Source organism: Paroedura picta, chromosome 13 (assembly GCF_049243985.1).
Source record: "Paroedura picta isolate Pp20150507F chromosome 13, Ppicta_v3.0, whole genome shotgun sequence".
In the NCBI taxonomy this organism is placed as follows: domain Eukaryota; kingdom Metazoa; phylum Chordata; class Lepidosauria; order Squamata; family Gekkonidae; genus Paroedura; species Paroedura picta.
Genome location: NC_135381.1, coordinates 8804722 through 8817163, shown reverse-complemented (window position 1 = coordinate 8817163; position 12442 = coordinate 8804722). Strand labels below are relative to the sequence as shown.

Sequence of the window (12442 nt, the reverse complement as noted above, 5' to 3'; positions counted from 1 at the left end):
TGACTTTGCTTGCCTTACCTGCTTCTGTTTCCCCAAAGGGCTGTCCCTATATTTTGACAGTGATGGACCTTTTCAGCAAATAGCATTCTAGCTTTGTGTCCTGTATTTTGTACAATATGAGGAGCTTGTTTCAGATTGTTGTCTGTCTCCTTCAGTGTCTCCCCTCGATGACAACATTATTTCTGCTACTCCCCTTTGAGTGGTTCAACAAGTGTAGTGTCCCCTTACAGCAGGGGTAGTCAAACTGCAGCCCTCCAGATGTCCATGGACTACAAATCCCATGAGGCCCTGCCAGCGAACGCTGGCAGGGGCTCATGGGAATTGTAGTCCATGGACATCTGGAGGGCCGCAGTTTGACTACCCCTGCCTTACAGCATCACAGAGGGACTCCCTGTACCCAGTCCCTGTTTCCCCTCCTTCCTGCCACCACAGCGGGTGGAAGAAAACTAAAGTAAAAAATCACTGGGTGAGGATGTGATGTCGCTTTCAATCTCAGACATGGTTTTGGTCCTCTCTAGGATTTCAGAGCTGTTGGGATATGGAAGATCTGTCGTGTGCATAATTCAGACACAGAGAGGCCCTGCAGGGGGCATCAGAGGAGATGGGTATTTAGCATAGTTAGCTTAGGAACTTCCTGGTTTTTTTTTAAATAATCTCCTCCAGCGTCCTGATTAGCTTTTGGGAGACTTGCTGCTCCTTTGAGCGCTCTTCCTTCTTGCTTTCCTCCAGAGCAGACAGAATGAATGGGACAGTTCACTCCGTCATTCGCTATTCCACTAGAGTAGCTGCACTGATTGTTATTCCGCATGAAACGGTTCTCCGTGTGGGGCTTCTAGATCAGGGATAGTCAACCTGTGGTTCTCCAGATGTTCATGGACTACAATTCCCATGAGCCCCTGCCAGCAAGCGCTGGCAGGGGCTCATGGGAATTGTAGTCCTTGGACATCTGGAGGACCACAGGTTGACTACCCCTGTTCTAGATGGTTTTCCTCTTGAATTTTCTTTTTCTGCTTTAAATTTCAAGTTTAGCAGGTTTCATCTGTTCTGTTTTAAACCCAGAAGGCTCTCGGTTGCTGGTGGTTTGAGCAAAACAACCTCAAATGAACCGTTGCTCACGTGTCTGGCTTTCCAGGCAAGAAACCGTTCCACCTCCAGTGTCTTCTTTCCCCACAGAAAAGATAGAACGGACGGTCCAAATTGAAGCTTCCACCGTAGAGATAGAAGAGCGAGGGGTGAAGCTGCGCCTGACGGTGGTAGACACGCCGGGATATGGAGATGCTATCAACAGCCAAGACTGGTATGTCTCTTTAACGGGTGTGCTGAATCTTTCCGATTTATCCTCATTTGCTGATATTCTGGTGTTCAGAGGGGCACGCTATAACTAGGCTTCATAACAGTACGTTGGTTTTAATAGTCACCTAATAGTCACAAAGCATGCTCTTAGCCAGGCCAAGATGTTCTTCTCTCTGTGTTTAGACTTATGGAGAAGAAGAGGTCAAGTCTTCGTTTAGGTACTGAGACAGTCGCTAGCAGCAGGCCAGAAATGGGGTGGTTTAGAACACCCTGGGAAGCCAGATCAGGTTCTTCGAAAGGCAGTGCTTTTTTTTGCACGGAGCAGGAAGTCTTAAGCTGAAGGTCTTCTGCCAGTGGATGAGCCTTTTGCACTGGCACAAAATGTTAGCAGAACGGATCTGTACCTAGTACAGTACGGCTCCTTCCCCTTAGAGATAACACCTTCGAGATGGCAGCTCATAGTCATGCTGGGGCAGTGGGATGACAAGTGTTGGAATTTCCTTTTCAAAGATAGCCCCTTCCATACACAGTGCCAATTTGGGTGTGAGCCAGATCTTGTATGTCCTCCCAAGAGCTCTTTGGGTTCCAGGTGTCTTGGAATGTCCCGTAAGCAGCTTGTTACTGAACTGCCAAAGTTTTTCATCATCATTATTTCTTCTGAAAGCCAACTTGATGGGCGAGTGCCTGATGGACAGCCCTCAACGTAATGGTTTCTATGCAATTGGGGATTTCCCCATCTATATAGAAAAATAATTGGAATTTGTTTTAAAAGCCTGGAAACCCCCTCCCCCCTGAATGAGGATCGACAGTGCTCCTGTTGCCCCTGGGGAGGCACAAAATGTTTGGAAAAGAGAGTGGAAAAGAGAGGAGGATGGGGAACGTAGCCCGCTCCCCCCCCCAGTGCTCTATTGTATTTAGGAGGGAGGGGAATTGGGTTGGGGAGGGAAGCAGTTGTTTGTTTTTCCTAGCTGCAGTTCCTTGCGGGCTCCCCAACTGGTTGTAAATAATTTCAGTAATCGAGTCGCGGGAGATCCTGTTTTCTTTTGTGGATGGACATTCATGTGATCGGACACCAATGACTAGGAGCTACTTTGATAGATGTTGGATCGGAAGACGTGATTCAGCTAGGAGTTATATGTCTTCTACTATTCCGGCCCACACACTGTTAATCCTGACTTACAATAATGTAGATTCCCCACAGGTACTTCTCCAATTGTTCAACAATGGAGTTCATTCTTCGTATTCCGTAAACTTGAACTTCCTCGTGTTGGATCTCAGAGTCCTTAAACTGGACTATTGTGTTGCAAGAAGGGTTTCCTGTTGATTGTGTGTTGCTGTTGCTCTGTGTTTATTTTTTGGAAATGTTACTTGAAGTCCTCTGTGTTTGACTCTCCACCCATTCTTTCCTGGGGTGCAGGGAGGCTGAGAGGATGCTAGGTGGTTCTGCCGGGTTCCTTTGCATCGCTGCTGGCGCTCCGTCTAAGAATACAAAGGACTTCATAAAATTTGAGACCCTTTTCTTTTTAATTTGGATCCTCCACCCAGGAGTAGAACGAATTTTGAGTCCAGTGGCACATAAAAGACCAACTAAGTTTTATTCTGGGCATAAGCTTTCGTGAGCGTGCCCAGTTCTTTGGATACATTGAAAGAGATGTCACCAAACCAGTGCATGGAGGTAGAACGTGGAGAGGGTATTACCAGGAGGGGTCAATTAGAGTCCAGTTGCATCAGTAATTGAGCAGTAAATATACCTGAGACTGGATGAAGGCAATAAGACATGTGAATAACAGCAAATTAGTATACAGCACAATAAAAACCACAACGGATGTGAGAACTGAATGATGTTAGCATATGTAGGGAGATAAGAAGCCAATATCTCTGTTAAGTCCAGGGGGTTCTGTTGTCCCATGAGTATAAGGTGGGTTCATATGTTAAGGGTTTTTTGTTGGTTTGTTTTTACCCTGTGCTCTAACGTCCTCTTTGCATACGAAAGCTGCCACGTTCATTCCCCACAACTTCCGGTTAAAAATATGAGGTTATGTGAAAGGCTTCTGAGACCTCAAAGAGCCGTTGTCTCTGGGAGTTGTCTAGACTGTATTGCCCAGACAACAATTAAAACATATGAAGGAGAGATCCCTGATGGCATGCCAAATGAAACAGAAGACTCCAACTGCTGGTGGAGCATGGCAACAGAAGGGACGTCCCCCTGAGATGTTCCTGAATGTTGGTGCCACGCATGAGAAGGTCCTTTCCCAGGTGGCCTATAGTGGTTGAATAAGTTTGTAAGGGAATAAGCTAGTCCCACACTGTATAGAATTTCAAACATCAACTCCGGCACCTTGAATTGTGCCGCGAAACAGTCTAGGAGCTGGTAGACCACGCCTGGAGTGCTAGAGCCCCTGCGACTCACTGCAGTCAACAGGCTGTCGGTAGCATTCTGCACAAACTGACGTTTCTGAGCGCTTTTCAAAGGCGGTTATGTGTACGTGAATAAACACACGTTGATCCTTCTATCCCACGTGGAAGGATGAGATAATGTAATCCCCCTGGGATCATGTAAGCACCACAAGAAAGCATTATATAAACTGTTAGTTTTTCAGAAAGCCTGGCGTCGTGGTTAAGAGTGGCGGCCTCTAATCCGGAGGACCGGCATTGATTCCCCACTCCTCCCTGCGCAGCCTGCTGGGTGACCTTGGGCTGTCCTCACTGAACTCACTTAGCCTTGCCGACCTCACTGACCGTCTGTTGTGGGGAGATTGTGGGCAGCCACTTTGAGACTCCTTCCAATAGTTAAAAGCGGGGTACAAAACCCAGTACTTATTACTCAGTGGAGTCATTTTAAAGTCTAGGAGCCAACTGCCTGTATTAAACCCATCTTGCCAACCAGTGTGTAGAAGGAGGAACCTTTTTCCCTTCCGTCTAGAGCTTTTTTTGTCCCACTGTGCTTTATTTCAGCTTTCTGGGCTGACAACCACAGCCCTGCTAGATGGTGTTTCTGTGTTTTGACCGCTTCCAGTTTCAAACACCCCCCCCTCCCCGAAATTGATGCTTTAAAACAAAACACTGATGGCCTTGTTTGCTGTTGTAACGTGCCGAACAGGATATGATGTCATGTAGATAACGACAGGGGCGGAAAGCAGGTGTTTCCCGGAATCTGGAAAAAGGTACAATGCATTACAAATGCACAAAAATTGCACACAAGCAAATTATAGTGCGGGAGAAACTTCAAGCACAATCCCTCCCCTCTCCAGTCACTGCTGTGCAAAGGCTTGTTTTAACGTTCCTGTCTGGCTTTGCTACACTGATTGGAATATTCAGGAAAACCAAATCCATTGGCTTCAATCAGTTACGTGGATGACAAGAGATGGTACAGTTGGAAAGACTATAGTGCAGGGGTAGTCAACCTGTGGTCCTCCAGATGTTCATGGCGTTTGTTGGTTTTATACCCCACTTTTCACAACCTGAAGGAGTCCCAAAGCAGCTTACAAACACCATTCCCCACCTCACAGCAAATAGCCTGTGAGGGAGATAGGGCCGGGAGAAGTAGAACTGCTCTGTGAGAACCGCTCTGAGAGCACTGTAACTAGCCGAAGGTCACCCACCTGGAGTGGGGAACCCAGCCCGATTCTCCGGATTAGAATATGCCGCTTTTTTGCCACAACATCACGGCTGGCTCTCTTTGTTAGTGAGTCTTCATGTAACCTGCGATTCGTCCTCCGTAGCGCTTGTCTACTTATGTGGCCCTTTCCAGGGTAAAGCAAGGAAAAAAGATAAGTTCCCAATGCAGGAACTTGGTCTCTGAATGGAGGGACTTAAATGTTGAACTTAACAAAAGCTTAACGAGAGACATGCCTGCATTCAGACACCAACTCAGGCCTTCGAGGTTTCAAGGTCAGAACTGTTTGCTTGGTCTAGCGGCGGCAGCTTCTCAGACACGGGACAACCCGATCCTGGATTTAAGTTCCGGGAGAGCTGCCAGGGATTGAACCTGGGATTTTCTTTGTAGAAATCAGATGGTCTGCCACTGAGCCACAGCCTTCGGACGACTGCATCTGGACAGAAACTCAGCCAAAGCCTTCCTTTCACTCGGGGACAAAGGGCTAGCAGGGGTAGTCAAACTGCGGCCCTCCAGATGTCCATGGACTACAATTCCCATGAGCCCCACGCCAGAGAGCCAATTTGGTGTAGTGGTTAGGAGTGTGGACTTCTAATCTGGCGTGCCAGGTTCGATTCTGTACTCCCCCACATGCAGCCAGCTGGGTGACCTTGGGCTCGCCACGGCACTGATAAAACTGTTCTGACTGAGCAGTAATTTCAAGGCTCTCTCAGCCTCACCTCCCTTACTGGGTGTCTGTTGTGGGGAGAGGAATGGGAAGGCGACTGTAAGCCGCTTTGAGCCTCCTTAGGGTAAAGAAAAGCAGCATATAAGAACCAACTCTTCTAGTCCATGGGCACCTGGAGGGCCGCAGTTTGACTACCCCTGGGCTAAAGGGTTAAGCCAGAGGAGGTGGGTTCGAGGGAGGGCTCTTAAAGGAAGAGAGGGACGGTGTTTCTTCAGTGACCGAGAAGTGCTTCCTTCCTTGGCCAAACACAATCAGGGGAAATGACATTTCTCACCAAGGCCTGGCCTGAGTACCTGGCTTCCCTCACCAATTCCCTTTTCGCCCTCTTCCTTCCTCTGCTACAGTTTCAAGACGATTATCCACTACATCGACAATCAGTTCGAAAGGTACCTTCATGACGAGAGCGGCCTCAACCGGCGCCATATTGTAGACAACAGAGTCCACTGCTGTTTTTACTTCATCTCCCCCTTCGGACACGGGTACGAAACTGAGGTTTTCTGAGTTAGACGTTTTTCGCCCCAAAGAAAACGTGTTTGTCGACTTTGCGCCAGGGATTAAAACGGAGCTACTTTTCACGTTGTTGGTTCGCTGACTCAATTGAAATAATCTGTTTGGGATTAATGGCTGGGGCTTTTTTTTTTTTAGTGGGTTTTTCCCCTCCTCCCTTTCAGAAAGGATTTAATGTTAAACTTCTCAGGGAACATATGAAAGAGATGATCAGCCAAAGTCTTGGTGTGAGTGTGGGAAGTTGAATTGCTATTCAGGCCTCCCCCCCTCATGCATGAAATAATTTGGATTTTATATTTATACTAGGGGCCAAGCCCATTGCATTCAGGAATACCAGAATTCCTAGATTTGGGGTGGGTGGAAGAACTCTGAGGATGGTCTCTCCCTCCCCCCACGACCTGGAAAGGCTGGAGGCCCCCAGGAAGGCACGGGCAGCTCTCACACAGCAGCAATTTGCAGTCTTTGAGCCTTGGAGGGAAGTGGAAGGAGAAGGGGGTGGTAAGGGTGGGGGATGGAAGGTGATTGGCTGGCTGCTGAATAGACAGGCAAGCCGGTTGGAGGAGGCAGACACTTAGGGGTGGGACGGCTGCCCTGAATGGGTGTTAAGCGCTGAGTGGCACTTAAGCCCTCCTCTTAGCCTTTACCAGAAATATTGTGGAATAGATGTATGTATGTATTTATTTATTTTTAATTTTAAAAATATTTATATACTAGCCTCCCCTGAGGCTCAGGACTGTTTACATAAAACGTAGAAAACAGTACATGGTACTTAGTTTTTCATAACAACAACAGTAGCTTAAACAGTTCCGCAGGGCCTGCACAAGGGAGCTCTTCCGCCAGGCTTTTGGTTGCGGTCGACCTGAATTCAATCACTTTCCATTGGCCCCTGAGCCCCCCCTCCCATGAAAACCGCCACTGACATGTCCATGCCACGGGGAAATCAGTATATTACAGTTAAAACTGGATGTTCTCACCACGTTTGTTCCATTGTGTTACTGTCCTCCTGTTATGACTCTTTCACTTTTGTTTAATTTCGCATGCTATTTGTACTGTTTTTCCCACCGGTTCCATGTAAGCTGCCCTGAGTGAGCCTCCGGGGAGGGCGGTATATATAATAAATATAATAAATAAATAATATTAACATTAAAACTATAACAGAGGTAACGGACTCTAACAATATAGTCCAGATCTGCAACCAGATCCCGTCCCGTTAGGATTAGCGAAAGGGTGTGTGGGTGTGTGCTTCTGGTGCGAGATGTGCAAGATCGGATTCCAAGGGACCCCTTGGGCTCATGATAGATGCTCTTTGCATCCTGCCTGATGTTTTCTTGGGGATGAATTAAGTTTTGGTCATTTCGTATAGGTTGAAGCCTTTGGATGTGGAGTTTATGAAAGCGCTTCATGGGAAAGTCAACATCGTTCCCGTCATCGCCAAGGCAGACACCTTGACGCTGAAAGAGCGAGAGAGACTGAAGAGAAGGGTATGCAGAAGTCTTTTTTTTAAAAAATTAAAATGACAAAATTTGTTACATGATTCAGCAGAAGCCAAACTGATGTAGGTCGATTACCTTGCGTCAGGAATTGGAGAGCTTCTCTTTGTCCGTGGGCCACCATATCTTACCGTAAACCATGACTGCTTTTTTTTGGCAATGTACTATCAGCAGAGGATCTGACCGTAGCATCTGCGTTTCTGGATTTCTTTTCCGAAAAGCTAACAAGTGAATCAACAGGTTGAGAGGAGAATTTAAACATGGGAGGTAGTGGATGCTGAGAACAGCACGATTCAGCGATATATATATATTTTATATAAAAATCCATCAAAAAACACCACTCTGATGAAGATGTCATGACCGCACATCTGCTTCATCTTGTATCCATTCACTGAACCAGTAGATAGCAAAGGAAGAAGGGTTTAAGTTGTTTTGTTTTTGTTTTTAATTTGGTCTTTTTGATGCAGACAAAAGATTGTCTTCTGTTGCACAAGAGTCAGGGAGTACTGATTCCCGAAAACTAGTACCAGCCTTTCTCAACCTTTTTTACCATTGAGAAACTCCTGAAATGTTCATCAAGGTTTCGAGGAACCCCAGAAGTGGTGTGATCGTGGTGAATGTGGCTGCGAAGCATAGCTATGTACATGTTCACCTGGGGCCCCTCCTCTTCTTACCTCCTCCAGGCCCATTATTGGCCATTTGGGTTTCTTTTTTTACATGACCATATCTTTTCCACTTAATATTTCTGGTAAGGGCTTGGAGGAGGAGCTGGTCTCATGGCTTAAGTGCCACTCAGTGCTTAAGACCCAATCAGGGCAGATGTCCCACCCCTGAGTGCCTCCTCCTCCACCTGACTTGCCTGTCTGTCCAGCGGCCAGCCAGTCACCTTCCATTCCCCCCACCCCCTTCTCCTCCTACTTCCCTCCAAGGCTCAGAGGCTGCATACCTCTGCCACCTGAGAGCTGCCCTTGCCGGTGAGTTCTCTTCCCAGCGGCCTCCAGCCTGCAGCCTTTCCAGGTCCTGGGCAGAGGGAGAGGCCATCCGCAGAGTTTTTCCATCCCGCCCTTCCAATCTAGCACCGGAATGCAACGGGCTTGGCCCCTAGTATGGTCATATCACCCGATAAATGTTGAACTTAAAAAATTATATTAAAAATTAACTAACTCGCACCCATTTGGGAAACCCTTCCAGGGCCGTCAAGAAACTCAGGGTTTCACGGAATCTTGGCTAACACCCTGGGAATCTTGTAGGTCTCTTAAAATCTCTAACTTGGCTCTTCTGTTTCACCATTCTACCAGTGCTACCTCATAGATTTGCTAGTTGTTGCTGCTCCCTCTCAGTTCAAGTGCACACAACGAGTGACAAATGTTGCCTAATAAGGAGCAGCTAAAGCATAAATAAACATCTTTGCTGTGATTTTTTGGGTTTTTTTTTTTTTTAATCCACTTGGGTCATCCGTCGGTACGGATGGCTTAACAGGACGGAACGTTTAATGTCGGTCCAGCGCTTTGAAAACGTTCTTGCTACTGTATATTTTTCTAACTGAAAACATTTAATACAAAATCCCTAACCGAGGCCAAGGATTGTAATCTGGCTTTTCGGGCACGGCTTTGAAGTTTTGCTAGTTTTTTTAGATGCTTCTGCCATTTGGCAATCCATCTAAGGTAAGGGAAGGGCTTTTTTTCCTCTTTGTCTTGGAGGGTTCTTGAATAAGCAGAAAGCTCAGTTGCGGGGTTTTCTGTGACGGAAACCCAGCTTGGAGTCGTTCCTGTTTTGACTCGACGGGCAAAAAAGAAACACCCAACCAACTTCCAGAGTGGGAAGAACCGTAAGGCCGCTTCGCCAGCTGGGCCCATGGGCGGAGGGTCGCTCAAAAGAATGATCGCACAAGAGGAGAATTAAGATTCCGACTCCTTGCCGATTTCCCTGGGGAAGGCTAATCTTTGAGGAACACACAAACTCCCGGGGCCAATAAAACTGGAGCTTGAATAGGGAGGGGGAGAAAACACGGCTTCATTGTTGAGAGCGTTATATGCTGTTTGTTTTCCTTGCGTTTTTTCTTTCTTCCTCTCCGGAACAGCTGTGATGTATTATTCCAGCACCCTTGCTGGCTTTCCCGCCATTGTTGCGAATTTTATCGCCGTGATCTTTGCCCAGTCCCACGTATGAGGCCAAAGGCCCACTGCCTGCATGGTGCAATATCTACCACCCCTTTGGGTGGTTCTCCTTGTCCTGCCATTGGGGGGAGTTGGACTTTCCCGCTAGAGTATTCCTAGAGACACCATGTACTCTCACTTGAAAGTGCGAGGTTTGCCTTCCACAGGAAGTACACATAGCTCCTTGGGGGGAACATGTGATCTACATGCAGAAGGTCCCAGATTTCATTCAGATAAAAGGACTGCCTGGGAGAAGGTGCTGGGAAAGAACTTTCTCTGCCTGAGGGCCCTGCGATGTAGGCCCAGGGTTTGTCAACTAGGGTTTTGTGAAACTCTGGGGTTTCTGGGTGGCCCTGCGAGGGTAGGAGTTAATTAAATTGTTCTATATATTTAAAATTTGTTAAAACATTTAGATAGAACTATATATGGTCATGTTGACCCCCCCAAAATGGTGGGTCTGGAGTGGGTGGGGTGGGGAGGAGAAGGCCCCCCCGGGTGGGCGTGTGCACAGCTCTGCTTCTCAACCATATTCTTCCACTTCTGGGGTTTCTTGAAGCTTTAAGAGTGTTTCAAGGGTTTCTCAAGGTTAAAAAAAGTTGAGAAAGGCTGGCGTAGGCCATATTGAGCTAGCTGGGCCACCGTAGCAGAAGGCAGTCTCTTATTTGTATGTGCCTCTTTTGTAGTGTAAGACAGGTGTAGTCAACCTGTGGTCCTCCAGATGTTCATGGACTACAATTCCCATGAGCCTCTGCCAGCAAATGTTGGCAGGGGCTCATGGGAATTGTAGTCCATGGACATCTGGAGGACCACAGGTTGACTACCCCTGGTGTAAGACACACACACACACTCACACAGGCTGCCCTGTCTCTATTTTCACTTTCTTTTTCCCTGCAGGTCTTAGATGAGATTTCCGAGCACGGCATCAGGATCTACCAGTTACCGGATGCAGACTCTGATGAAGACGAGGAATTCAAGGAACAGACCCGAGTGCTGAAGGTGAATTTGGGGCCGGCTATGCCAACCTGCCATCTGTCTGAAATGGCAAACTTGAGACAAAGTTCACAGTGAATCTCTTAGTTTTTTAGCGTTGACTGCAGGTTCCGTTGGGGGTTTATTCTGAGGGCATTCATCACATGGGTGGGTGTCAAGTGTCACAACTTTCCTTCCTCTGAAACAATAGATGAACGAGTTGGGTCCAGAAGTGGCTGCATAGTCAGATATCTTGCTGTTGGAATTCCCTCTCTGTATCCGCCCTCCCTTTTCTTTTGGTTCTTAAGAGCTGAATAACAGTGTTCTTATTTTCCAAGGCCTTTGGGGAACGGGTGGTAAATAGTAGGTTTCCTCCCAAATCCCCATATATCTTTTTCTGGCTTAGTTGCTGTAGTTCAGATCTTTGCTGAAATCTTAACGTCGATAACTGTGGGGGCCGGTTCCTAGATAAATAAAATAAATGGATTAAACTTTGTTTTTTATAATCTGCCCGTCCCATGAGGCTCAGAACAGGTGACATCGGCCGTTAGAATATAGTTATCAATGTAAATTAAAATAACACTAAAAAAAGTTAAAACCGTTTGCCACTTTCTCCATACATCCACCAATTAATTTGGGGGATGTGGAGGGCTTTCATTCCTTGGATTGGTGGATCTTTGGTGGCTCAGTAGGTGTTTTCACCCAGGGGGGCAGGGGGGGCAGCCATTATGCAATATGTTTCTGGCCTCAATCATAGGCCCGGCAGAGAGTAGAAAGAGCTCCACCACATCTCCCTGGAAAACACGATGCTCGCATTCCTGTGATAGATTGAAAATGGTTCACCACAATCACATTTGGGACCTGGCATTTTGCCCCATTTAAACAACAGGCCTGCCCAACTGCCCGCGCCTGTCCGTATTCTATTAGCCGTCATCCATACTTTATGGAAACATTCCCCAGTACTATGTATGGACGTGGGAGGCGTTCAGGAAGAATTGCCCCCACCCTTTTGGCATTCCTCATGAATGACCCCACCAAATGGAAAGTCTGCTTTCTTTGACTCACGCAGGCCAGCGTTCCGTTTGCGGTCATTGGCTCCAACCAGCTGATTGAAGTGAAAGGGAAAAAGATCAGAGGTCGCCTGTATCCCTGGGGAGTGGTGGAAGTCGAGAATCCGGAGCACAATGACTTCCTGAAGCTGCGCACCATGCTCGTGTAAGTAGCAGACCCGGGTTGCGTCATTGCCTTGAAGACTGTTTTGTGCTGGGAGCTGCTTTCCTGCATCTATCTCCCACAAACGCCGTTTATAAAGACTAATGCACTGGACTAATGCTTGGAAGAAAATTGCTTTATTTTTATTTATTTTATTTTTATTTTATTTATATCCCGCCCTCCCCGAAGGCTCAAGGCGGTGTACATGAAACGGGAACAATACAATTAACTCAGTTTGTAGTAATGTGGTAACAACAGTAACAATAACAACACTATAATGATAATAATACGCTTTTTGTTCTTAGGTTTAAGTTGCTGCTAATGGGGGAGGGGGCGGGGTTGCTTTGTTTTTAGTTAAAATGTGCTGTGTGTAGAAGGCAAGATTCCTAAACTACTTGGAATGAGCCGAGGTGGGTCTTCCTCAAAGTTCTCGCAGACTTCATAGCTCTTTGGATCAGGAGGAGGAATGTCC

The 12442-nt window shown here is 47.0% G+C and overlaps 1 protein-coding gene across 1 annotated transcript in view; it reads left to right on the top strand.

The window, feature by feature from the left end:
• Positions 1–12442, top strand: part of LOC143822717 (septin-2) — a 51417-nt gene that overhangs the window by 11172 nt on the left and 27803 nt on the right. The window contains exons 5-9 of the mRNA XM_077308204.1: positions 1174–1297; positions 5981–6115; positions 7507–7624; positions 10684–10785; positions 11828–11973. Of these exons, the coding sequence (XP_077164319.1) occupies positions 1174–1297; positions 5981–6115; positions 7507–7624; positions 10684–10785; positions 11828–11973 (625 nt within the window). The remainder of the gene's footprint in view (positions 1–1173; positions 1298–5980; positions 6116–7506; positions 7625–10683; positions 10786–11827; positions 11974–12442) is intronic.